The 27936-nt window shown below is 56.3% G+C and overlaps 1 protein-coding gene across 1 annotated transcript; it reads right to left on the reverse strand.

The window, feature by feature from the left end:
- Positions 1 to 27936, reverse strand: HS1BP3 (HCLS1 binding protein 3; the record flags this gene model as incomplete). Its single annotated transcript, XM_080711917.1, has 7 exons — positions 1 to 259; positions 3311 to 3446; positions 4666 to 4823; positions 16908 to 17136; positions 18885 to 19092; positions 22178 to 22343; positions 27905 to 27936. The coding sequence occupies 7 exons, from the start codon at positions 27934 to 27936 to the stop codon at positions 1 to 3; spliced, it is 1188 nt and encodes a 395-aa protein (XP_080568043.1).

Raw genomic sequence — 27936 nt, forward strand, 5'->3', positions numbered from 1 at the left:
TCAGAAGAGGCTGGGTGTGGCCTGGGCGGGGGTGTCATGTTCCCGGATGTACTGCAAGATGTCCATCTCATCCATGGCTTGGATCTGCTGCTGCTGCTTCTGCTGCCTGGCTTCAGCTTCCACCGGGCCCGCCCTGGGGGACACAGCTGGTTTCTTGGGCAGTGCCGGCTTCGCTGCCACTGGTGGCTTGGGCTTCGGCTGGGGCTTGGGTTTGGGCTCAGCCCCCAGGTTCAGAATCTGGTCCAAGTCCTCTTCAACTCTATGGAACCAAAGCAAACAGCCCTGAGTATAACCGCCCTTTACGCACCATTCCTGCACTCGGCAGCTCCCCAGAGCCAAGTCCCTCATCTCGCCAGCCCTGAGGGGCTTCCCTCCCCCCAGGGCACAGTGGGGCAGAGCAGGCCCCTCAGAGGCCCACAGAGAACTGCTCTTCAAGTGACCCCACTCTAAATCTGCTGGCCCCTTCAGAAATAACTGCTCACGCCACTTGCCAAGCTCCTGTGCTACGCAGAGGCCCTAGACGCGTCGTCTTATTTCATCCTCAAACACCACTCCTGGACCTATGCCCTTGTATCTCTCCATCTTGCTGTGGCCACGCCCAGAGGACACCGAGTGTGGACACCTAGTCTGAACAAGGATGTCTGACTTCTGGGTCAGACCAAGTTCACCCAGAGGAAGAATAAACAAGGGGCCCCGAGTGGTTGAGGCGGAGTCTGCCTGTGCGTGGGGCTGAAGGCTGCGGCAAAGTGATGGCCACAAGGACCGTCCCCGGGCACCACACGGCAGGAACCGAAGCCACTGCCCGCCTGTGCTCTTGGCCCCGGGGAGCTCTTGTCACCAGCTCCTGGGACAGGGACTCTGTTTCCAGAGACTGGCTGTACAGAGGAGGACATCTCACCGCTCTACCTGCTCACCACAGAACGCAGTGCTGGATACCGGTTGCCAGGCACCGCAGCGCTAGTGGACTCGTTTAATGACATCAAAGCACTAGTAGCAGTGATCAGCCCCATTTCACAGATGTGAGCACTGAGGCGCAGGGAAGGTGGCGCCTTGCCTGGGCCCGCGGCTAACATGTGGTCGGCTCTCCAGGGGCTGTTCCTCTTCCTGGGGTACCTATGCATTCTCCAGCTCCAGGTAGGGGGTGCTCCCTGTGTCTAATGGCTGTCTCCACATGCCCCCTTCTGCCTTGCTGGGGTTGAGGGAGGGAGGTCACAGAAGGGAATGGAAGGCAGAGGGACTGAGGTGGAGTGCCTGGCCTCTCTGAGCTTTGGTTTGTCATCTAGAAGCCGGGAGCGGCGGCATCGCCTGGCTGGGCCGCACAGAGGCTCTCTCTGCGGCCAGAGTGGAGATCTGTTTACTGTTCCTTGCCCTGCAGCTCCTTCCCTGGGTGACCTCGGCTTCCCATCTGCAAAGGAGGGCTGTTTCCTGTCTGCCAGCCGCACAGGGGCTTTTGCGGGAACCAAGTAAGACAGCATGGAAGGCGCTTTACAAAACATCCCATGCGTTAGTTTCTGGCAGCCGCGGGGCGCTGAGTGAAGCACACTCTAGAGAGGATCAGCTGCCCCAGCCCCCACGCGGGGCACCCCAGCCCAGCTGATCAGACAGGATGCATGCAATCACGAGAGTCCAAGAAGTGGCTGAGGGCCGGGGGGAGTGTGGTCAGAGCGGGCCTGGAAGGCTTCCCAGGAAAGGGAGAAGGGCAGGCCTAGAGGGAGGGAGAGCATCCTGGAGCAGGGTGCAGCAGCCAGCAAAGGTCTGCAGGTGGGACCGAGACGTGGCAGGAGGGGCCCGGGACGCAGGAGACCAGAGGCTTCCTGCCCCAGGCAGCGTATCCCAACAGCGGGACAGGGAGTCCGTCCGGCTCAGAAAGGAGCAGGGCTAGCTAAGGGCCGCGGAGCAGAGGCACCTTTTGTCAGAACTCTCTGGCCCTGAGAGCCTGGCAGAAGTCTGTGTGGGTGTGCAGGTGCCTGGCACGGTGTCCCCAGGGAGCTGCTTGTCAGCAACCAGCTGCTGATTGAGCCCTGGATGGCCCTACGAGGCATCACTAACACAGGTGCCCAGGGACCCACAAGAGGATGACATTCTATGAATAAAATGCACCAATAAAAAATTAAAAACAACAAAAAAAGAGGACGACATTCTGCAGGAGTCCTGGGTGATGCTACTGTTTCCTCCACCCCCCTGGCCCCGGAACCCTCAGAAGGCAGCTTTTTAACACCCCACTGTACCATGCTCTGCCCAGCACAGGTTGGTAAGGAATACATTTGGAATGAACTATGCCAGGGAGGTCCCGTGAGACCTGTCCCGCTGGGATGTGCTCAACTTGGCCCTGCTGCTCCTCGGGGATGTCTCTAGTCTTGGCTTTACCATGCCTCAGTTTCTTTCCGGCCGAAATAACAATGATCCTGGTTCCCTCTGGCCTGCTGGGATGTGGAAAGCGAGGACTCGGGATGAGAGCGAACAGATGCCAGGGGGCTTGGGGAGATGTAAATACAAGAAGCTATCACAGTGACTCGGGCTTGGCGGGCACTTGGAGGGCCATCTAATAGCCCGAGGATGCTAACGAGGGGGGTGGGTGACAGCCCCCCAGGACTGCATGCCTCGGTGCCACATAAACTGTTCTGGAAAGAGGCAGTTCAGCTTACTGCAAATCTCCAAGCATGCCCTGCAGCCTGGGACTGAGGATGAGACACACGCCGGGCCCAGCAAGCTGAGAACAGGGCTGGGGAGAACACACAGCCCTGGTACTCGTGGGGTGGAGAGGCCGGACATGGGCAGGCGGGAGCTGCATTGGGCAAAGGACCTCTCCCACACGCAGCGATCTTTAAGAGGGAAAGGGGCTGCCCACCTTAGGGGCTCTTGTGAGGATTAAATAAGATGAGGCATAAAGGGCCTCTTGCGCTGCTGAGCCCACTGCCGGGGCTCAGGAGATGGCAGCCTATGGCTGAGCGCCACCTTGCTGACTCGGCTCCTCGCTCCTTCCCTCTGACGGGCCCAGTGCCCAGCACGAATGAGCTTTGCTCCCTCCAAGGGTCAGTTTTATTTGTTCCCAAGCTCTCTTATGCCAGTTATACTTGCACTTGAATGATATAATTAATTTTTCTTTATATCAACTATTAAAATATTGGCATGAGGAGGAAAGATGGGCTTTGCCCATGAAGCTGCTCCTTTGTGGAACCTGCTGAGCCGCCCTAGTTGTTGATCGCCCCCCAAATTCCTGGCCCCCTTCTGGTCACTCCTAGCCTGGATTCTTCCTCTTGGATGGGTCTCCGACTCGGTGATCGGGAACCCCCCTTGGGGACAGTGGTACCTGAAGAGACCCTCAGATGCAGACCCTCTGCCCGGGCCAGAAGTGGGCCGTCCGTGTTCGAGGGCAGCAGGCAGCAGTAAGGGGTCGCCCAGGGGGACGGCCCCTCCAAGGTCAGGATCGTCAAACAGCTTCAGGGCTGTGGGGAAGACAGCAGCAGAGCAGTCAAGAGAAATCCTGGTCTGTCCTTAGCTGAGGGGGCGCGGGGTAGAGTCACCTAGGCAGCCCCTGGTGCATGCAGGCGAGTGAACAGGAAACCAGAGACATGAGACCAGGTGGAGACAGGAGGAAGGCGAAAGGACGGCAGCTCTTCCAGGGATGCTCGTCTGCCTTGGCTACTCTCCAGTTTCTGATCCTCCTGGGATTCCTGCTGCTTTAGGGTCTCTGGGCTCACTGCGCCAGGCTCCCCTGGTCCATGCAGCCGGATCCCTTAGCTCACCAGGACTGAGTGCATCCACTGGCAGAGGCTCTTGCTGCATGGTGCCTGGGACACACTATCCTGGTGATAGTCTCTGCCCTTAGGGAGCCCCTTCCCCCGCCGCAATCTGAGCTGCCCACACTGCCCTTTGTGGGTCTGGATCATGGTCTCTACCTGGAATGTCTTTCCTCAGCGGTCCTCGCCAACTCTGGCTGACCTTCCAGGACCCAGCCTAAGCGTAGCCCCAGCCCTGCCACACTCCCACCCAAGAAGCCGTCCCTGCTGTCCCATGGGAACTGATGCTTTAGCTCTGCCTGGCACAGGCGGCTGCTACTTTGCAAGTCAGGGAACGTCCAGGGTGTTTTGTGCTTGGCCCTTGGTGGGTCCTTACCAAATGCTGGTGGAATCAATCCTAACATCGGCTTCCTCCTCCTGGAGGAAGACCTGGGCGGGTGGAAGTTAAGGTCAGACAGGGACAGGCGGAGAAGCCCCAAGGCTACTCAGTTTTCCTCTGCCAACTCTGCACAAAGCCCTCCAGCGGAGTCTACGCGGGTGGCACAAAATTCAAGTTGCATGAGGGGGGTGTGCACAAGGCAGGCCAGCGACCATTCACTACTCAAATGTGCCTGGAGGCCCTTGGGCCGGCATCTGGCTGCAGATACAATGAAGGTAATTCCCCAAGCAACAACAGCAAAAGCCCCGATGTCTTCTTCTGCAGGATATTTAGGATAAAGATACAGCCCCAGAATGCCCAGGTTGCAGGAATACCAGGTGTGAGGCCTGAATTGTCCACAAGACAAGACTATATTCCCTTTAAGCAGGAAAAGGGGAGGCCTGTATTCTTTTCCCATGCGCTGGCTCCAAAGCCTGCCTGGTGACAGAGGGCAGTCGCCAGGCAGACACCAGGGGCAAAAGGTGCTCACCCTGAAGCTCTACTTACAGTCCTGCTGTGTGTTCTCCAAAGGTCTCTGTGGAGACGGCTTCCTGCCTGGGCCAAAGAGACCCTCGTCAAGGTCCACTTCCTCATCAAAGATGGTGAGCCGGGGCGAGGGCTTGGGCTTTACAGCTACTTCGGGGCCTTTCTTGGGCTTCTTGGAGCTGGAGAAGCGGAGAAAACAAGAGGCAAGGACTTCTCGTGAGAGTCCCAGTGGCCTCCTGGATGTACCCAGGAGCTGGGCCCAGCTGCCAGCCTCCTGGATGCCAAGGGCCAGACAGAGCAGGCCGGGGGGGCTTGGGAAGGCCCGAGTGGCCTGACCAGGGTGCCCTGGCAGGTGGTGCAAATGGAGTGGCCCTCACACCTCCAGCAGACAGGCCCTCTCTCCCCAGAGACCAGCAGGCCTGCGGAGGGAGCTAAGAGGCGGCAATTCAGAGATCATGCTACGAAGGATCTGCCGATGGAGTGGTAAGACCCCTGCTGAGGAAGCAGCCAAGCACCCTGCGGGGAATGACGGTGCCAGGAAGGGCGGGGCGAGGCAAGTGGCTGTCCAGACTAGATGCTGCGGCCTACACAGCTCCCAGCCCTGGTCGCCCATGCAGGCCTCGGGCCAGAGAGCATGCTCCTTGTCAAGGTGGAGGTGCTCACCAGGCTCAGCACCTGGGCCAAAGAGCCTATTTTTTAACTTTTTTTAAAAATTTTGAAACAGGGTCTCACTAAGTTGTGGAGGGCCTAACTAGCTGAGGCTGGCTGCGAACGCAGATCCTCCTGTCTCAGCCTCCCAAATGCTGGGATTATAAGCATGCACCACCACGCTTGCCTTTTTTTTTAAAGAGTGAAGCATATGTCAATTTCTTGGCATCATTAATTTATGAACAAGACAGGGATTTTTTTTTTCATGAAGTGAGATAAATTTCAACCTGTGGTGGGGGCCAAAGAGCCATATTCCACAGCCCCTTGCAAGGAGAAGGGGAGGAGGAGGCGTGAGGCCTAGACCTCAAGGCAGGGGCCGGGGAGAGCAGGAGGCAGCCTGGGAGGGTATTTGTTTCCCCACACTCATCTTCCTGTCTCAGTGGTACAACCGCCTCCCTTCTAGTGACCATGGCAGTGACCTCTGGGTGGCCAACTCTGGGACTCGGGGTTCTGCCCCCTTTGGGGCCTGTTATGCTCCATCACTCACTGACTGAAGAGGTTCTGCTCGTTGGGGCCAGGCTAGGGTAGGAGGGGCCCAAGGGAGGCTGGGGCAGGGTGGTGTTCTATTTCTTGACTGGGGAGGACAGGCATTCATGCGGTAAATGTTCGCAATCACTGTAAATGATACTGCCACCAAATAAACAAACTTGGTTTCCTTTCAGCACCGTGACCCAATCCCGGTGCTGGTCACATCAGCCATCCGACGCTTCCCGCAAACGAGGACAGGCTTTTTACTGGAAACTGGAGTTGCAGGAGGCTGCCTGCCCGCCCGCCGGGCAGTTCCACTGGTCTGAGCTCATGCTGGCAACACGATGTGGCAAAACTGTACAGAGACGTTGGCATTTCTCTGAGCAGTGATACTGCTACCCAGAGGCAGATAAAAATAGCAGCACCCGGCTGCTGCGGGGACAGGCTCCGAGGAGACCGTTCCCATGGTCTTTAATGCCCAGGAGAAACCTAGCCCAGCCTTCTGGGATGGGAAGAAGCAGCAGAGCTGGGGGGGCGCCCTCCAGGAAGGGTTCAGGACATAGCAGCCGCGGACACTCGGGCTGGAGTCCTGGATACAGGTCTCAGTGGGGGCGGGGCTCCTTTGCTGCTGCGTGAGGAAACAGTGGTTCAGAGAAGCCAAGCATCTGCTGAATGCCACACAGCAGGTGCAGTGGGAGGGGCACTGGAATGGGGACAGCCACCTCTTATGGTCCAACACTCCTGCTTCTTCCAAATGTCCCATGAATGGGTGATACAGGACAGGGTGGGTACCACAGGCTGGACCCTGCTATCCGTTGGGGAGAGAGTGGCACCATTTGAAGAGGGTGAGGCGTGTAGAGACTCAGCCACGGGGTCTGTGCTGGGAAGTCCCATCCCAGTGTGGTCCCTGCACTTTCTCCATCCAGCTCAGGCCGCCAGCCACACCTCCAGGGTCACGGCCCTCAGGCCCTGTGCTGCCTGTGCTCAGGGGAGGGGGGAGCCGGGATTCTCTATCCCAGCAGCAAGTGCTTTCCAAAATCTTCAGCTTCCGCTCCTCCACACCATGCAACACGAGCGCTCAGCTGCTGGCATGAGGACTCCTCTCCTTTGCTGTCACCTGAACCTCATGACCCCTGAGAAGTGAGAACCAGTGGAGGCCACAGAACCAGAGCTCTTGGGACCGAGCAGGGGGTTATGGTCCAGAGAGATGCTCAGTGAATACTAGATGTAAGGAGGATGGATGGATGGATGGATGGATGGATGGATGGATGGATGGATAAATGCATGCATGCTGAAAGACATCTCTTACCTAGGTGGCTGGGCCTAGGTGCAGGTAGATGGCCCCAGCCAAAATCTTCTGGGACAGAAATCCCAGGTGGGACTCAGGAGCTGATTTTGGGTTTTTTGGGTCTTCTGTGGAATGAGGAGGTCAGCCCTGGGACCAGCCAGGGGCATTATGGGATCTGCCTCACCACCTCTCTGTGGCTCCATCCCCCCACTGCAGCCCCTCTGCTTGGCCCCTGCCCCTGGATCTGCAGCAGTGAGGGGTGATACCCAGGAGCTCGGGGGAGGGCTGTGTGCTTCTGAGCAGGACAGTGGGCTGCAGAGCAGCCTCAAGCTTGCCATCCTGGGGCTGCCTGGCTGGTGCAGGGATCCTGGGGATCAAGCCCACTCCCCACCCATCTAATGAGCCTCATGGGGCAGGGGAGCAAGTGGCTCCCATCAATCAGCAACTGAAGGCAGCATGCGGTGGAGATTTGGGCCATGTGAAGAACAGGGCAGGCAGAAAGGGAATGAGTGAGGAGCCAGTGTGCTGGCCGCCCTCTGGAGAAGCCTGCGGGATTCCAACCTTCTCCCTTCTCATGCATCCTGCTGGCCCTGACGGCCCAAGTGAGTAGGCTTTCCTGCGAGGTTGAGCTGCCCTCCCAAAATGTCTGCATATCTATGTCTTTCTCCCTGGAGACACTTGTGATCTTTTGTTGAACTGAAAAAAAGTAAATGTACGGTCCGTGGTGCAGCTCAGTCAGACACCGTCTGCGCTCTGCTCCCACCCTACCTGGGCCATCCTGTCCTTTGAATCTCCAGATGTGTGCCACCGAAGACAGAGGACGTCAGGAAAGATGGCGCTTCAGGGCTTAAAAGCCCCTTGGTCCTGTCTGATTGGCCCCAAAACTTCAGGGTCTGGAGACATAGAAGTAGTTGTGGTCCAGACAGATTCAGTGTATACTGGATGGATGGATGGATGGATGGATGGATGGACAGACGAATGGGAGGGAAGAGGGAAGATGAAAGGCATCTATCACCTAGGTGGCTGAGTAGTTGATGGGTAGAAGGAAGGAGAAAAATAAGAACAAGCAGACAGACAGAATGACCACATCTCTCTACTTCAGCCTTATTTCTATTTATTTTCCCAGGGAGGAGGGAAAAGGGGCTGCAGAGGGCTTGCCCCAGCGCCAGTGTTTGGAAGGCCCTCTATTCGGCTTCTCCACCCAATGTCTCTGTCAGCCAAGGAGCCCCCTGCTGTCCTTGCAGCCCTCCTGTGAGCGACTCACCCATCCCCTGGGGTGCCTTCTGCATGTAGACCCATGCCAGGTGAAGCAGACAGACAAGCCAAAGCTGCCACCAATTGCAGAGGCAAGGGCTGAGCGGTCAGGCACGTACACCAGTCCTACCTCACAGGACCATCCAGTTGGTCACAGTGAGGCAGAGAGAGGAGCCAGCGCTGCCGGGGGCTTCCTGGAGGAGGTGATGCGGATGTGGGCAGTGAACCCAGGGTGCAAAGGACTCTTTCTGAGGGTCTGGGCCAGCACAGGGGGACAAAGGGGCAGGGCTCCAGGGTGGGCGCCGGCAGGCGCGAGCCCGCTCAGGCCACGTTCACAGATGCCAGCACTCCCACTGCGCGCTGACAGGGGACAGATGTGCAGAGTGGGCCTCATTCTGCAGGCGGCTGAGTCGTACACATGGGAGAGGTGGCAGCTGCCACAGCTGACAGCTCCCTCTGACTGGCCAAGACGTGCCTGGCTCCCTGTGGCTCGAGCACTCTCAGTGACGGTCATTGACGCACGGGCGCATCCTCCATCCTGACCACCCAGGGACCAGTGGCCTGGTTCCAGATTCACCCGCTTACGACGGCAGAGCAGCCATGGGCACCAGCTGCCCGGGACCCAAGTGCCTGGGAGTAGCAGCGGCATCTCCCAGACAGGGCCAGCTCGACCAGGTCTGAACAGAAGGCGGTAAATCCTTCCACAGGACAGTTATCTTCAAAGCCAGGGTGACGCTGAGCCAAACAGAAAAATCAGCCTTTTTCCAATGATACGACTTCTAAAATATATTATTTTTTGTTTTGTTTTTGCGGGTCTCGGGATGAAACCCAGGGGCATTCGACCTCCAAGCTACACCCCCTGCCTGATTTTTTATTCTTTATTTTGAAACAGGGTCTCTCTGAGTTGCAAATGGCCTCACTAAATAGCTGAGGCTGTCTGTAAACCACGATCCTTTGGTCTCAGCCTCCCGAATGCTGGGATTACAAGCGTGCGGCACCACGCCCGGCTTAAAATATTTTTAAAATAAAGCACTTACTTTTTAGATATTCATTTTAAGTTCAGCTGGGTTTTTTTTTCCAATTATAATTTTCATTGCGCAATAAATGTACTTCTGAAATTCATTCTAAGACACTGTTATCACTGAGGGGCCAGCCAGGGACTTCCCTGGAGAGCAGTTACCAGGAGAGGCTCCCCCACAGCCCTGGGTGGGGCAGCTCACTGGGGGGGGGGTGTCTTCTCAGAAGGTCGGGACAGGAGGAGCAGGAGCATGAAAGCCAGGCTGTAGGCAGAGGCTGCTCCGTGCAAATGCCAGAGGGAGGGCAGAGCCTGGCACAGCTGGAGGCCAGTGGAGGCAAGAGGCAGGTCAGAGGGGAAGCGGCTCTTCCCGCAGGGCCTGGGGGAGTCTGGCCTTTGCTGGAGGAGGAGTAGCCGAGGGGGATGCAGGAGAACCTGAGTATGACCTGGGCCAGGCACGGAACTTCTGCAAGCCGTCTTTCTCATCTGGTACACGGGAATAAGGAGGCACAGACCAGCAGTGCTTTGGAACCTGTGTGTGGTGAACACGAGGCAAAGCCAGGGGCCGGACACCATGGGCGCTGCTGCTGGCCAGGCTCCCTTAGTCTGCGCCTAGGGAGCAGGCTCCAGTGTGGGCCTAGCATGGACAGCGTCCCCCGACATGCATCATGCTGTGGCCCCCGGGGTCATCCTCTAAGTAGCCGCAGTTCCTTCCAGGCCCCCCAGCAGTGACTCCCCTTCTTGGATTGTGGGTGGCACTGTTTCAGTTTCTCTGTGCAGTGGCTAGACACTGTCCCTTACCCACCACGCACCTCCAGGGACCCAAGCCGTCTCTGCTGCAGGGACTCTGCAAACCCCTGCGCTGCTCACGCCCAAATCACCCTGAGAGACCAAATGTATCAAGGGACCAGGGCCAGGCCACACGTAAAATAAAACCCTGACCCACAGCCTGCAGCCACCAGCCCAGGATGCCAAGCCACAGTCTCGATCAGTAACAGCCAGCTTTCCTGTTTACCTCCATTTCCAACTTAGTGGGAGCAGCCAGAGAAAGCCAAACAGTCTCCCAGCCCATCACACAGGATACAGGATGCCCTGTCTCTCTCCACTGCTCCATGCCAACAACCAGGGCACACCCGAGCCTTCCCTTTGATCCACCATGAAGCTCCCGCTCCTCTGTCTGCCTCAGAGTGTCTCTGGCAGATGCAGGGGATGGTGGCTGACCCCTCCCTGTCTACGGCAAGCTCTGAGCAAACAGCCCCGGTTCTCACTGGGGTGGTCCTTATTTATATCCCATTGCCACCCCATTGAACGTACACTCCCTGCCTGGGGGAAGCTGGCTGTATCCGTGGTGGGGAATGTTCATCACCTACACGATCGAATTGGAGAGGTGGAAGAGGTTGAGACCTCATCGGCACCTGGCACAGGTAGGGGCCACCAGACAGGCGACTCCCAGATCCTGCTCTTGAGTGATCTTGGGAAGGTTTTCAGTTCTAACTGTCTAAAGATTGGGTTTGACCTCACCTGTCCTGATCAAATTTCGACCTGGGGGCAGCCTCTGGCAGAAGGATGGCAGACAGGACCTCCCAAGACTCCATCCCCCAAGGAGTCCAACAACTATTAACCAACACCACAGAAGGCTCAGCCCTGCAAGCATCTCCCCTCTCCCAGGGCAGAGGCGGTGGGAGGCCTGTCACCTCTAGGTGTCCTCCTGCACCTGGCGGGAGGTGGATCCCCAGAGGACATCACACAGCAGTGGTATTTGCATAGCAAAGGAAACAGAAAGCTTCCCTCTGTATTTTAATGGTTAACACACACACACACATACACACACACACACACACACACACACACACACACACACACACAGCCTTCATCAGAGAAAATCCGAAATACTGTTAACGTTTTACAAAGAACTTTGCTTTTATGCTTTTTGACCTCTGGGCCTGGCTTTTAGCCCTACTTGACAAAGGAAGAAACACAGTTCTGAGAAGTTTAGTCACTGCCTCGAGCCTGCACCAGCTGAGATTTGAACCTACAACCCCGCCTCTAATCCTGCTCTGGGGTGGCCACACATTCCGGGTCCCAGCTTTCCCAGTGGCTTTCAAACCATGCTCCCAGGGGCCCTGACCTCTGCACAGCTGTCCAGCCCCCCCACCACCAGGAGGTGAGGCTGAGGCTGGGGGAACAAGGATCCAGACCCCACAATGCACCGTGCTCCACTCTCAACAGAGGCCGCTCTGCTCCAATCTGTTTTATACATTAGAGTTCCACAGATTTATCTCCAGCCAAGGATTTTGCTACCGGAGTAAAAAACCAGAAACCAGCGTTTCATTTGTGGTCCCCGAGAGTCCTTTCATTCATGCCAGACCGGGAACAGTACTGGATGGGAGGTCCACTGGCGGGGTGCGTGAAAGCCGCCTCCAGCAGTCCTCCCTGGAGTGGGGTTGGAGCAGCCCTGGCTCAGGCCTCCACTGACCCAAAAGATAAGATGGGAACTCCTCCAGCAGGGGACAGGCAGAAGGGAGAACCCAAGAAAAGAAGGAGGAAGTGGGGGCCAGACTCAAGGAGGGGCCACCCTGTACCTGATGTCTCCCAGGCACAGGAGGGACAGCAGGCATCTCCAAGACTTCCACAGATTTTGGATTCTGGGTTTCTCAGCATGCACAAGATTCCTCAAGGGCTTGCTTGAAACACAGTCCAGGGCTCCGCGCAGGTCTGAGGGAGCCTGAGAATTGGCATCTCTACCCAGCTCCATGCTGGTGCCCAGTCCCCAGCTGCTCTCTGCCATACCCAGGCCTTCCTGAGTCTCCAAGCTCAAGGCCCCAGTTCAAGAGAGATGGCATGCTACTTAGCAAGAGGCACCCAAAGGGAGGCAGGCCCAGCGCACCCCAGTGGGTAGGGTGGAGCCTGGAGCTCCCACCATGCCAAACCTTGCAGAACTGCCTCTGAACTAAATGCTGGGATAGCAAACTGGGCATGGTGGTACACACTGTCATCCCAGTACTTGGGAGGCTGAGACAAGAGGACTGCAGGCTTGAGGCCGGCCTCAAAAACTTAGTAAAGCCCTTAGCAATGTAAAGAGATCTTGCTTCAAAATAAAGAATAAAATAGGGCTTGGGATATTGCCTAGAGGTAGAGTGCTCCAGCATTCAATTCCCTAGTACCAAATAAATACGTGAACGAATAAAATAAATATAAAATAAATGCTGGGTTAGCAAATCTGGGGATACCTGTAGTATGCCAAGGATATTCAAAACCGCAGAACCATCCCAAAGAAGCAATTCCATCCATATATAGGAAGCAAAATATTTTTATACCAGAGCGCCTGTAGTTATTTAATGGGAAATGAAGCAAAATCTATATCAAAAATCAGGATGAAATAGCATCCGAATAAAATAACATCCAGCTTCATCAACTTTGGGTCTTCACACAGCATGGCTCCCCCTGAGACTCTCTGCTTCTGGGGAGGTAGCTCAGTGGTGGAGTGCTTGCCCAGCCTCCCTGGAACCCAGGGAGGCCCAGGGTTCCATCTCAGCCCCCTCCCTCCTTCCCTCCCTCCCTCCCTCCCACCCGCCATCTAGGAGGCCAGTCTGCCAGGTGGGTGTGTGCAGGAACCAGCCCGACCCAGGAGAAGCTGTGTCCTTCGGGCTCTCGGCCTGGGTGGCAGCTCCCTGGGACTGGGCAGCAGGCCCGGGAAGAGGTGTGAGGAACAGCCTCGAATAAGCAGGTTTGGAAAAGCAGAGGGGCCTCCCTGAGGGGGACTGAGTCCTCAAGGAGCCCTTTGCTGTCCCCTGGCCGCAGAAGCTTTGGGGGACATTGCTCGGGGCCTGTATCTGGAGGAGAAACTTAGGGAATGAAAATTCTGTGCACACACAAGTTCTTCCAGTCCTTCTTGCCTGTGATCACAAAAGCCCATAAAAGACGGCATCACTATGTCCGCGAGCGGGGGCCTAGCGATGCTACCCACGGCACAACGACCCAAAGGACACAGAGGGCGACCGGAAGAGTGCCTTTACTGATCTGGGAAGACGGAGTCCGTACCCTGAAGACAAGAGCAACAGCAACAAAGTATGGGACAGCACATCTAACACAGCCACACTGTGCAGTAAGATGTGAATATTGAAAGAGTGTACACATGGGGGGGAAAGACTTTTTCCTGTGTTTTCGATTTTTCTCTACTAGTTCTATATTGTTGGGGTCCCAAGGAGAAAATGGTTCTAGCAGAGTATTTCCAGCAGAAGACAGAGCTAAAATGGTAAAACTTCAATTTTCTCAGAACCATGAAAGCACTAAGAGTGTTAGATATATTAAAAGCAGGGTATAGAATGGCCGGTACACTGTCTGTGGTCATGCGGATGGCAGAGGGACAGGGTCAGAGAAACATCCCAGCAGATAAGGGGAACAGAGGGTTGGGATGGGCCTGGCTGAGGGCTTTTTCTGTCTTTCTGTGCGCTCTAACGGTACAATAACGGCCTTTTCCCTCATCAGAAGCAGGATGAAGACAAAGAAGAGCCAGGCCAGTGGGAGCCAGCTTTGTGCCAGACTCCCCCCCTCGCAGGAGCCTTGTGGTGGAGCCACAGCGCCCCTCCGTGGCCACAGCAGGGAAGACAGAGGCCTGGTGTGCGGAAACAGGGCTGCTCTAGGAAGGCCCAAAGCCAGGCCCAGATGGGAGCCTGGGGGTAGGGTGCAGGCACAGCTGGGGAGCCAGGGCTGCCGAATGTGCAGAGGAACTGAGAGCACAGAATGGGGAGAGACGCATTTGAAAATGAGCTGCCTGCGAAGAACGGAATGCTCCCCACCAAAAGGGGAGGAGAGCCGCCCGTGCCTCTGCAAGGCTGTCCACAGGCCCCCAGGTCTCCCGATCCCAAGGCCAGGCACCAGGAAACTCGATCCCAAGGCGACGATCAGCTCGGCCACGCATCAGGCTCTGGCCAAGTCTGCCCAGCTCTGTCCTCGACTTCCGCATCTGCAAAAGCAGGATGATCCTGGGACCCTGCCCACCAACCCGCTGTGCTGAGGGAGGCCTCAAGTCCCGGCTCTGCCTTTTTGGGTCCGTGTGAATGTGGACCAGAAAACTGATACCCAGTGTCAGTTCTCTAATAGGCAAAATGAAGCCGATGCCAGAGCCAGCCTTGTAGAGATCCGTTTCCCACGCTGAGCCCACAGTGGATCCTGAAAGCAGCTCCATGCCTCGTGACCTTTTCAAAAAGGTGAAACGGAATAGGAACTAGCAAAGTACAATAATACACTTAGAAAGGTTTCACACGAGTTCTTGAAACTTTTGATTACACACGGGTGTGTTCTGGGTCACGACGTACACTATTATTTTTTTTTTCCCGTGGGCCACGGGCAAAAAACGGTTCAGAAAAGCTGTCTCAGGCAAAATGAGCTAATGCAAGCAAATGCTAATTAGCTTGGTTCCTGGCATTTTAATGAGCTCAAAAATCGGTTACTTATGATTCCTGACAGAGGCGATAACGCTAACTGGTGTCACATGGGTCCTTCAAAGAAAAACTGGCGGGAGAGGAGATTCCTCTTGGGTGCTAAGCTTTCCTAGGGCTCAGGAGCCAGGCCCCTGGAGTGCTGAGCTGGGGCAGGGGCTGGGCTGGTGGTCTCGAGCCTGCTGACACATGCCCTAGGCAATCTGCTGGTGGAATAAGTAGGACATTCAAGGCGGCACTTGCCAGCCCCAAAGAGCATTTTCCTACCCAAAAAAGGAGCCGCTCTGCTAAGAGCATCCCTCAGCCAAAGGCTGGCGCGAGCTACTGAAGTCCATCTCAGTTTGGCACGTGTGGTTACTTGGAACAACAGAGAGACTGAGTTCAAACAACGCCTGATCCTTACCAAAATAAAGCCCAAGATGGGTCTCAGTGTTAGGCGAGGCTGATAAGGAGCAGCTATTACCGGCTTCTCTTGGCACCGCCCCATCCTCACTACCCTGACCCCCTTGAGGACAGGCTGACCAGGAGGAGACCACCCCTGCATCTGCTGCGGCTGCCTGGGCACCAGGGCCCTTTTGATTGTGACTCCTCATCCCCTCTACATGGGTCTCATCAGACCCTCAGCCCAGCGCTCGCCCAGAAAGGGGGCCATGCCGGCTGGACCTCATCCCAACTGTTATTCAAGCTGAAGTTACTTTTAACTGATTTCTCATTGGCTTCCTGTTCTTTGTGGAGCAAGGCCTACGAGATAGGCCTCTATCCTCTGCAGACTGAAGTCTTTTATAAATCCCTAAGATATACTCTCAGTCTGGCAGGAAGAAGGGCAGCCTGGTCTGATGTCTGGTTCTGTAGAAAGAGGATGGCATGCTGATGGCTAAGGCTGATGTTTATGTAACTCGTTTAATCTTGGCAGGAGTCTGAAGAGGTAGGGACTATCATGAACCTGTTTTCACTAAGGAAGACTGAAGAGAAGAGGTAAATGACCAGGGAGGCTGGTGAATGGCAGAGCCAGGATTTTAAGCCCAGGACTGGCTTCAGAGCCCAGGATCCCAAACTGGGTTCCAACCTCAGTACCAGTATTTGCCAGCTGTCTGACTCAGGCAGAATGCTGGGCCTGGGCGGGCTTCAAGCTTTTGAATATCTACAATGGGATGGTAAAGGCTGCCTGCAAGGCGGGGAATCGATGGGACACAGTTTGTGAAGTTCAGTTCAAAGTACACTGCCCGGTACATAGTAGGTGCTCAGGAAACATTAGTTCCACTTTGCCTAGATCAAGAAGAAAAAGCAAAGACCTCCCCCGAGAGTAGCTGAGTGGCCTGGTTCCCCTCGTGGGAGCCAGTATCTTCCGGTTGGGATGTCCTGCCCAAATTTCTCAGCCCGGGGAGCTGATGTCCAGCTCTCCAATCCCTTATCTAGACCGTACCCCCTGCCGCCACTCCAAGCACAGAGTGGTCCACACAGCGTGGGCTCAGGAGCAGCTCACGGATTGGCTGAAGGCAGTGGGAGCCAGGAAAGAACAAGGAAGCATGGCTGGCATGCCTCGTCCTCAGTCAGTGTGTGTGCGCCTGTGTGCCTGTGTGTGTGCACGGGATGGGGCCAAGTCGTCGAGGTGCCCATGTTATATCACACACCACCTGTGGGTCACACGTCTCCTCCATCCACATGACTCACAGAGCCTCCACCTGCCTTGGGGCAGAGCTAAAGGAAATCCTGCCTTACAGACGGTGCAGAGGACCCAGCGAGTTGTGTACACTAGGCCAGGTGCTCTTCTGGAAGGAGAACCCAGGCCCCGGTGCCAGGTGGCTGGGCCCAGCAGCCTGGGCTACCTAGCTGTCATGGGGCAGTTCTGCCAGGCCTCTGTGACCAGGGAGGGGAAGGATGCCTGGGCCCAGCCCCAAAGATGTGTGAGATACCAAGAGAAAGCAGAGGGCCAGTCCCCTTGAACATACCAGGCCAAGGCCCATGGCCCAGAGCTCTGCAAGAAGGAAGCACAGGGCGTCTTCTCAGACTCCCAAGAGGAAGGGAAGGCGGGGCTTCTCCAGAAAGCCTGGAAAAGCCAGCAGGGGGCCCCAGACAAAAAAGGACCTACCGCATGATGCCCAGGGGGTCCAGTGCCTCTTCCTCCTCCTCCTCTTCTTCCAAGGCCTTCTCTGCATCTTTGCCCTTCAGGCCCAGGGTGGGTGGACCCTCACCTGCCACTCGGTCCTGCTGCTCAAAAAAGTCAAAAGGCTCCTCCTCCTCCCCTGGCTGGCTGGCTGTGTCACTCAGGACAGAGGAATCTCTGCTGGTGAGACCTGCAGCCCCTGGGGATCTGGTGCCTGTAGGAGAAGACAGAAAAGCAGGGCCTTGAAATGCACCCCAAGAGGTGGGCAAGGCATCTCACTGACCCTCCCGTGCTGGGGTCTGAGGCTGAGGGCTTCCTAAAGCTTCCTGGGACCAAATTCTGCCTGAGCCAAGATCTTGAGTTTGTGCACGAGAGGTGACATCTACTGGGGACCAGCCAAGTGCCCGCTGCACCCCCCCAACTCCGCCCCAGGAAGCCTGGCATGGCACAGTCACCAGGGGGACTTTAGGGCAGGACGGAGCAGCAGTTCCTGGACCCTGACAGCCCAGGGTGCTGCACTTAGCACAGGAATGGTGTTACAGTGGGGGGCATGGCACGGCACTCTGCCAATCCAACCGCAATGGAGAGCCTGAGCAGTCAGACTGTTCAACCTCGACGCGTGTAGGGTAAGCACACGGAAGATTCCAGACCAAGCTGTGGTCGCCCCCATTGCTCAGATTCTGACTCAGATCGCAAAGCGTGGCTCGCAGACGGGCATCCACCATGAGGTAAGTTCAGAAAGGAAGGGCAAGCCTCTGAAGCTTCCATAGCAGCCTGGCATGGCTACAACATCCAAGCATGTGGCATCTGGGAAAATGTCCGTCTGTGATAGGCTGGGAATAAGAAAGCTGGTCCTCCCCCACGGATGGTTTGAGAAGCGTGGGTTTGGACTACTTGTTCATGTCTATCTCAATAGCGGCTGGGAAGTTTATCTTCCAAAGCATTCACTTTTTAAAAATATCACCCTGTAGGTAAAATAAACCAAGAGCGTTCTTTCCCACCCACACAGGATGTGCTGAGTGGTAATGGTTGTGGTGTATTTTATGCCCTGTTCTTTCAGACAAAGGTGAAAATACGTCAAAATCTCATGACCCTTCTTCAGCTCCGGGTAATGAGCATCTAACATCTATATATCATGAAACCCCCCCGAGAGAGATTAGAGTCGGGCCTCCATTTTTACAGCTGGGGAAACCAAGGCACACGGTGACTAGGGGAGTTGGATCGCCTGTCCTGCCTCTCTATGACACACAGGTCAGGAAGCCCTGAGCCTTTCACCCAGGTGCATAGCCTCTTATCACAGTGCGCAGCCGTGGACATGGGTGAAGAAGGTGGCGGCCCTCAGCAAATGGGGTGGGAGCCATCCTGACCTGTGTGCAGGCACAGAGATGCGCTCGGGAGACCTGGGCTCGGTGTGCTGCCCCAGCCCTGCTGGCAGCGGCTGGTCTCGCTTTCCTCAACCCTGTGACCACCTGTCAGCCAGTTACTTCCCATCTTACAGTGGAGGGAACTGAAGAGAGGAGAGGGGCTGGGACCCAGCCTGGAGGTGCTCAAGGTTTCCATCACTGGATCACACCTGACTCTCCCTGGGGGGGCACAGGCTGAGATGGAGGGGTCTGCAGGGACCAGATCCCCAGCCTAGCTACAGAAGCACAGCTTTCCCTGGATGGCACAGGCACCTGTGTGTGCGTGCATGTGTGTGAGTTAGGGGAGGGGGCTGTCCAGGAAGGGGTCACAATGTGGAGGATGCTCTGTGCCATCTGACACCCAGCGGTTGGCTGCTTGGGGCTGGTCTCTTGTTTACCATGTGGGCGAGACCTCTCAGCCTCAACAGCCGGGCTGAAGCCTCCAGGCTGCTGGGGACAGCTGTGTACTTGCTCCTGTGAAATTCAGGCAGTGAGGCCAGGTTCTAGGTGTGTGTGTGTTGGGGGGGGGGTCGGGGACATGGGGCAAGGCCTCAGGTACCTAGGAATTCTAGCAGCTCTGGGCTGCCCGCCAACTGGGCATCCTTGGAGACGCAGCGCAGAATGTCGTCGAACGCGGCTCTCCTTTCCCGGATGTCAGACTCCCCCACAAACAGCACCTTCCTGGGCAGCGGAGGCAGACTGGCTGCTGCGTAGCGACTGCTCAGTTTCTGGTAGAACTCTTCGATCTCACTGTACTTTTTGGAGACCTGGAATGAGAGGCACGTGGGGTTTCCTGAGAGAAGAGCGGGAGGGGAGAGATCTACTTACCCCAATCTAAGGTCCCAGTGGGAGTGTGCCACCTGCTCCCTTAGGGAAATCCTAGAGGCCCCGGGAGACATGGGATGGAGGTGCAATGCCAGGCACCGCCGCGGGTCCAGGGAGACAGGTGATTCAGGCACTCTGCCTGGGCTGCTGCCTACGTTCTGGGCTTTCATGCATTAGCGGCGATCTCGGCGCTAGCAGCTATTGGCTCATCTGGAAGTCACCTTCTCTGCCCAGACCCCTTGATCCCTCTCCTCTGAGAGCTGTTGGGCCAGTTCTGACCCATGGCGGAGCTGGATACTGTCAAAGCTGGTTCTCCCGCCCTCAGCGGGCCAGGACCTGGGTGAAGCAGGCTCTTGCGGAGGCCAGAGTGGCTCTGACGCCCTCTGGGGCCCGGGGCTGCAGGCTGAGCCCTCTATTTCCTCCTCCGCCTCTCCCTGCAGCTCTTGCAGCTAAGCTTTTGCTCACTGACTTATCACTTTTGTTGTGCACTGGCTCTGCATGGGGCACCCAGCTGGCTCTTGGTCTCCTGTGGGGTGGGTGGTCATAGGATGGCGATTTAGTGTCATTGCTGTGATCCCTACTATCATGTGTGGTCTCAGAGAAAAGTCACCTGCCCTATGTCGCCGCCTCCACCAAGAGCCTGCACCTCCGCTGGTCCCAGACTCCTCAGTGCCTCCCCAGAGGCTGGGCCGACTCCTCGTGAGTCTGTGACAGCATGGGGAGAGGGTGTGGAGGGCTCAGGCTCGCACCGGCAGGCTCCGCCGGCACCCTCAGCTCACTCTGGAACAGGCATCGCCCGCTGCATACAAATGTTCTCACACACTCAGCCACAGGAATGCCTGGTGGTCCGCTGAACAGGGTGTGTGGCTCACCCAGCAACCGAGTTCGAAGTTGTAGATATCAGGGGGTAGTTCAAGGGTTTCAGGAGCCCCCCAGAGGGAGTGTCAACTGGAACAGAAAACTGCTTGTTTGCAGCTATAAGCACAGAATCCTTATTCTAAAGCTTCCTTTCCTTTTCTTTCTTTCTTTTCTTTTTTTGGGGTACTGGGGATGGGACCCAAGGGCCTTCGACCTCTGGGCTATAATCCCAGACCTATTTTATATTTTATTTGGAAACAGTGTCTCACTAAATTGCAGAGAGCCTCACTAAGTAGCTGAGGCTGGCTTCGAACCTGTGCGATCCTCCTGTCTTAGTCTCCTAAGTGCTGGGATTACAAGTGTGCGCCACCACACTCAGCTTATTATTCTAGAGCTTTCTGAGAACAGCCCTCAAAAAAAAGCAAGAGGATCCTTTCCCAGGGAGATGGACAACCTAGCACCTGATCCAGGGTGGAGGGACCCAGTGACTAAGGGGCAGGCCAGGGTGGTGCCCGAGCGCCCCCTGCCGGCCTGACTGCTCCACGCAGGCCTGGCCCATAGACCATCAGGCTAGGAAGCTTGAGAAGCAGGTAGCTCTAAGCCTGAGCTCCCTCCCTTGCAGGGCCCAGTCCATCCACAGCTTGCACCGGCAACAGGGAGAAGCCAAGGAAGAGGCACTGAGTGCAGAGGGAGCTGCAGCAAGAACTCACATTTATCCAGCACACCCTACTATACAGTGACCCAGCCCTTGAAGGTGCGCAAGGGCCTGAACTGCTGCTACAGAGGGCTCTGCCAAGACTCCAGCACAGTACACCATCCTGGAGGCTGGCTTTACTCCATGGTCAGCAGGGAAAAAATACAAGCTTATATATATATATTTTTAAATGTGCCTTTTAAAGGAGTAGACACCGAACACTCATTTTTTTGAGCTAAGTCATGAAACTCCAGAGAGGTTTGGGGCTTGGTATATGCAACTTCGGGCTACAGGCCCAGATCCCACAGGGAGCAAGTGAGCTCTCCTTTGGTCTTGCAAGTGTTCTGCAAGGGGACACGTGTGCTCCCCAGAGTACGGGCATCGCTGGTGGCATGTGAAGGGGCGGCAGACATCATCACAAATGTCCTGCATGTGACGCCTCTCAGGCTCCCCATGGCGCCGTCTCGCCTCCACGCACAGGAACATCAATCTCAAATATTCTCCTTGCCTGCTCCTGTCTCTGAAGACACAGGTGCCCCCAGCTCCTTCCTGGGTTCAGCCAGAGTTCTGAGAGCTGCAAATGGCCCTGCAGAGCAGAGCATCTCTAGGAATAATGCGGACGCAGAACCACCAGCTCACGTTTCCCCTGGGTTCTCGCCGAGAGTCGGTCTAAGGACCAATCAAATAAAAACAGCACTGATGTTTTTGGCTCTTCGCATGTTCCCGCTGAATGATTTTTTTAAAGAAAGACTGTGACGTACATTTCTCTTAGAGTTTGACCTACTAGGTCATCAGAGCTCCGCAATCAATGTTTTCCTTTTTGCCAAGGCTGCTGGGAGGCTCAGAACCAACCTGTGTGCAAGCCTGCAGCAGCAGCAGCAGATTGTGCCCCTCTGCAGAGCAGGACTGTAGCGCACTTGGCCTTTCTCTAAAACCCTGTAGTCTGTCTTTCCTGGTTGTCAGGTCCAGACCCTTTTTACAGTGACCAAAGGGTATATAATAAATGAATGTGTGATCCTGCTCCGTCTTAGAACTCTATCCTCCCTTCTCTGACTCCACAGAGGCCCAGGTTTTTTCTTTCTGCCTTGACTGTCCCTGACCTGTTGGTGTCTCCAGAATTTCTCCCTCAGCCCTTCTCTCTGCCTGTTTTCCAGGCAAAATCACCTACTCAGACGTTTCCAGAACCTTTTCCCCAAGGTGGGCCAGGTGCCCCTTTTCTATATTCCCACAGTCTTCCATGAGCTCCTGTCACCGCCGGTATCTGTTTCTTTACAAGTCTGTCTCCCTAGAGACTGTGCGCATCTGACTCATGCTCCTGTCCCGGTCATCTGACAGTCAGGCGTGCCAGGCCCTGGGTGAGCATTGGATAGAGAAGTGTCTGTACCCCGATGCTATCTGCACCATGGAGGTGCAGGCATCTGTCTGCCAGGACCCTGGGTACCCTTGGAGCAACCTGGCTAGGGCCCCCCACTCACCAAGAACTGGACCACATCCTCCGGCTTGTGCTTGGCCGACTTGAACGCAGCCAGCCTGGTCACCACCAGGATCTGGTATTCTACATGGCCGGACATCATCTTGCCCCGCACCTCCTGGTGCTGGGGCACCATCAGGTCCAGGCCCGTGTGCACATTCTGAACTTGTCTGCCAAAGAAAAAGAGGGCAAGCAAAGTTCAGGTTCAGTCAGTGGGCGTCTGTGCCAGGCAGGACCCATGTGGCCTGGTGGGCCAGTGCACCACACCGCTCTGGTAGCCATCCTCAGGGGTCACCTTTCCAGGCCACCGAGCCCGCCACACATGGGCCCTCCACAAAGCAGAGCTACCCAGGCCCAGGCCTGGGTCCTGCCTCAAGGCTGCTCAGGCAGGTACAAAGGTCTGTTCCTAGCCTGAATCAGAGAAGGATGGGGTTCACTGCGAATCATGACCAGGTAAATGTCTTACACACCCAGTCTTACACACCCAGTGTGGGCTTCGCTGGATTTATGGGGATGGCATCCCGGGGGCTCTGTGCATGCCAAGGGAGGTGCCCAGGTTTGTGCAGAGTCTCTGGGGAGCTGGAGGGGACACGTGCCTCTTCAGCCAGCTGGAGGGAGGGGAGAGGCTCCAGGGCCGGCCTGGCTGGGGACGGAGAGGACATGGAGGCGGCCGGTGAGGCACCGGCCAGGCAGCAGGCCAGTATTCCCCACTTGAGGCTCTGAGGATGTGCCAGCTGAACACGAGCTCTTGGACATTCAATGCTATTCAGATATCGGGAACTGTACGGAGAGTAAAGAGGTCACAAAGGGTTCTCTCCGGAGGGAGAACAGAGGTGGGGCGCGTTCTTCACCCTGGATTAGGGTGTGTCGCACACCTGGACAGACAGATGCACACCACACAACTCCCCCGGCAGTACACACAGACTCTAAGAGCAGCTTGCTTCCCTTAGGGAACCACATCCCCATCCATCCAGTGTCCACCCCCAGGGGATCCAATGCATCCCACCTCCACAGGCTGGCCCTGTCCCCAGTGGGATGTTCCCATCAGCAACCGGGGGGCCAAGTGAGATACAGTACGGAGAGGGTGTGGGTGAACCCAGCCACACTACAGCCGGTACACAGGAGGACCACGAAACTCACCAGGGCCCGGGAGGTGCCAGAGTGCAGCGAGGGCACAGCCACCCGGTCTGCCCTATTCCTTTACCAGTAGCCAGAGGGCAGCGAAGGACAGACCCCCGCATGCTCACGGTGTCAGTGTTGCTGGAGGCTGAGGGAGCGGACAGGCTGCCCCCGGTAGGTGGCCTGAGTGAAGCCCCGTGTCTCCTGCAGCCCTAGAGACCCTCAAGCTGGGCTGCTCAGACACACTGCAAAGACATGGAAGCAGGCCCCATGGGAGTAGCTTGCCCAAGCTCTCAGTAGGTGTGCGCAGGGGCGGGTCCAATCCCAGGTAGCCGCGCTGGAGTCCAGGTGGCCTCCTCGGGTATGACAAATTAATGAGGCAGCCGGGTACAGTGGTGCACGCACAACTGTAATCCCAGCACTCGGAAGGAAGGCTAAGGACGGCGGGGTCGTAGGTTCGAGGGCAGCCTCAGCAACATAGCGGGACCCTCAGCAACTTAACAAGACCTCGTTTCAAAATAAGAAATAAAAGGTGCTCAGGGCGTAGCTCAGAGGTAGAATAGAATGTCCCTGGGTTCAATCTCCAGTACTAAAAACAAAAAACAAAGACCAAGAGGCAGCTTCTCTTTAGAGTCATTCTACAAACGTGGATGGGTGTGACAAAGGAGAGAGCCCCTAGCACTGCAAAGGAGACTGGAGAGGACCTTGTGACCCCCACCTTCTGCCCACCCACCGGAACCTCCCGTACACTCACACCCCAAGGGGCTGGGTTCTCTAGCAGTGTCCCACGTGATTGTCCTGGGAGCCAGATCCCGGCGTACAGGCTGTCCCCCCCATAATGTTGCCTTACCAGTTGACATGCCCACCCCACTGCTGGACTTCCTCCGCCCCAGGCCTCCACTCCCCTGGCCTCCCAGCCTAGGCCGAGCTGGCTTCTTGTTCTCTGCCTCCTTGGCCCCTGCCTGACACGTGCCCACCTGTGTCCTAGACGAAGCTGCTCAAACTATAACCTGCCTACAAGTGCCCTGGGGATGTTGTGAACACAGATTCTGGCTGGGAGGCTCCACGGTCAACTCCTGCTGGGGCTAATGCTACTCTGTGAGGCTCCAGGGACCAGCCATCGAGCAAGGGGACATAAAGCTGGATCTCCATCTCAGGAAACCCCACCACCGCTCTCCCCCCACAGCCCCGCTCCCTATTCCACCGAGGAAATAAAGCAATCGGAACATCCATCAGTGTGTGCTGGGGCTGTGTCCAAACAGGCTGGCTCCACCTAAGCCCAGCCCCTCCAAGGGGCAACAGATGCTGACCCCTACCTCTGCAGGGCCATGGCTTCTGTGCTACCCCCGTCTTTCCTGCAACAGCAACCTCCTTCCTGGACCATTCACAAAGGCTAGTGACCATACACCCACCACTTTTTTTCCCTTTACAAATGGCACCCTCTAACCCCAATTTCCCCTGGATCCATCCCTCACTCCCCCTTCCAGCAGAACTTTAAAAAGTGGCCTCTATTCACGGTCTTTGGTCCCTCTCTCCTGTTTGACCTTGAACCTATTCCAACCGGACAGTCATCTTCATGATGCAACCGAGCTGCCCCGTCCACGTCACCTGCGACCTCTGCGCTACAGACACTTTGGATGCGTCACCTCCAAAGGTGAATTCTCACTTCATCTGGATCACAGGCTCCCGGACTTACCAGTTGACAGCTCCCTTTTCAGAAAAATTTCTCCACACCCTAAAAAATATATATATTTAGTGGTACTGGGGATGTAACTCAGGGGCATTCTACCTCCGAGCTACACCCCCAGCCCTATTTTTTATTCTTTATTTTGTTAATTTAATTTTTTGTGTGTGGTTCTGGAGATGGAACTCAGGGGCATTCTACCTCCGAGCGACACTCTCAACCCTAATTTTTATTCTTTATATTGAAACAGGGTCTCACTGAGTTGCAGAGGGCGTCACTAAGTAGCGGAGGCCGGCTTTGAACCTGTGCAATCCTCCTGTCTCAGGCTCTCAAATGCTGGGATTACAAGCGAGAGCCACCATGCCCGGCTTTTATTCTTTATTTTGAAACAGGGTCTCACTGAGTTGCGAAGGACCTCACTAAATCGCTGAGGCTGTCTGTGAACCGCAATCCTCCTGTCTCAGCCTCCCAAATGCTGGGATTACAAGTGTGCAACACCATGCCTGTCTCATGCCTCTTATTTTTACTCAACCTCCCCAATTGCACCCGAGACTAATATGGACCCTGGGAATCAGTGATATCTATGATTCCTTATCTCATCCACAGCGCCCTCCGCAGACCTCCTTCCCCTGGTGGCCCCCTCCCCAGGCGATCTCTCAGGTCCAAGGCTTTAAATGCCATCCCAGGCCAATGACACCCCGATTTCCACCTGTCGTCCAACTCTCCCTTCAAGCCCGTTCCTCTTTCCAACCACCTCCCTGACACCACCACTATCCTGTCAACAAAATTAACCTGGGTGGACAAAGGCTGGTCGCCCCTTTCCCCAAACCTGCTTCTCAGGACTCCCCGCCCCAGTCAACAGCAACGTGATTCTCTGTGTCCCAGGTCACGGCTTTGTGGCCATCATGCCTCTTTTCCATGTTCTCACGTCCCACATGGATGCATCCGTGACCCCAGAAAGCTCCACCTCCAGAACACATCCAGAGACAACACATTTCTAATTCCCTCCAGCCCATCATGCGGGACGTGGATTCCTGCTGCTTAGCAGCAGCCCCTGGGTCTCTCTGAACCCAGCCAGCCCTCACTGCTGCTCCGCCCAGGGCACCATCCCACTGCAGAATGAAATCCGTGGCCTTACCACGCCCACGAGACCATCCCCTGCTCCCGGCCGGCCCTTTTCATCATATCACCTAACATTTCCCCATCCATCCACTCCAGCCACGCTGGCCTCAGAACGTGGGCTCCTGCTGTCCTCTGTCTGGCACACACGCTCTCCAGATATCCTTTCCATGGCTCTCTCCCTGAGAGAACTTCCCAGGGATCTGCCCAGCTGCCAGTGTATCAGAAAGACGCTCCTTGACCACAGCAAATAAAACAGCAGTCACGCCTATCACTCTGTTTCTCCATCATTTTATTTCCCCTCCCAAGCGTTTACCATTCCTCACACATTCTGTATTTGCCTAGGTCCATCTGCCCCATTAAAGTGCCGCAGGTAGGACCCTGTTTGGGTCGCCTCTGTATCCGACCACCTGGACCACTACCTGGCACAGAACGGGCCTGGGAGAAACACCAGCTGGCTGAAAGTCCACAGGAATGCGCCTGGAGGTATCCCCAACCTGAAAGTCCACAGGAATGCGCCTGGAGGTACCCCCGACATGAAAGTCCACCTTCATGGCAGGGTGAAGGCGTTTGGACAAACTCCTTGGGTCTGCGATGCATGCTAGCACCCGCGAATGAGCAGGGTTCACCTGGCCCTCACCACCAGCAGCATGGGTGCCTGTTAACACACTGCCGTTAGGTGCATTGTGAGGGAAGCCCCCCCCCCCCTTTCCCAAGCACCTTGAGCTAAATCACAACTTACACAAAGTCATCACAGCCACAGGCCTGCATGGTGGGGCTACGGGGATCTGCAGCTGATGGGTGCGTATCAGGCAATACCGAACCTCCAATGTGCAGAAAAGGAAACTGAGGCTCAACAAGAGGAGACTTAGGCGGCAGTGGGGCCCATGCAAATATGACCTGCAGCCTGACTCCACCACATGGAGGAGACCCAGCAAGTCCTGACATCAGGCCTTAAGTATATAATCCTATTTTCTGGGCTGGGGGTGTAGGTCAGTGGTAAGAGTTCTTGCCCAGCATGCTCAAGGCCCCGATTCAATGCTCAGCACCCGTCTCCTCGTGTAGCTATTTTTGGAGACGTGAAGTCACAGGTGGTTGGTATTAGGGCTGGAAAATCAACATGTGGGCCTGGGCAACACAACCATTTCCATGATAATTGGCATCGCAGCCCAAGATCTTCTGCAAGTGGCACAGGGATAGGGCATCTGGAAACACTCCAAGTGCGCCCCTGTGGCTGTTTAAAAGGAGGAAAGGGCAAAGCCACGCCCCCCAACCTCGCCAGGACCCAGCTGGCTGGTCCCCCCCCCCAACTGATCCACCCTCATCCCACCCCCAGGGGCCCCTCAGGGGCCTTGGCTGGAACTTCACTTTGGGGCTCCCTCCCTGAGCAGCTGCCCGCTGATCTCTGCCAGGTCAGCGCCCCTGCTCCTCGCACTGCGTCCCCATGGCAACCAGAACCTACCGCCCCTCCTGGTCCGGCCACCCACCCCAGCCCTGGCCTGGCCCGGGTGAGCACCCGCGAGCTCCATTTCCGGGACCTGTAGAAATGACCCCAAGTGGGCCGGGCTTCCCGGCTCCTCTCTCGGTCGGCCTGCACCGCCCCGCCAGGCCCAGGCCTCCCGCTGGGTCTTGGGCGACCCCTCTGCCCTCTGGGGGCCTCAGTTTCCCCATCCGTTAAACGGGGCACTCGCCGGCGCGCCCCCTTTCCCGCAGCGCGGGACTGTGCGGGCAGGGCGCGGCGGCGGCGGCCCGGGGTGGCCGGCGCCCGGGGATGCGCTCTGCCGGGGCGCGGGCGGGGGCCTGGCTCACCTGGAGGTGACGAGCACCGCCGGGGGCTGCAT

The sequence above is a fragment of the Muscardinus avellanarius genome (assembly GCF_963383645.1).
Source record: "Muscardinus avellanarius genome assembly, chromosome: 15".
Classification (NCBI taxonomy): domain Eukaryota; kingdom Metazoa; phylum Chordata; class Mammalia; order Rodentia; family Gliridae; genus Muscardinus; species Muscardinus avellanarius.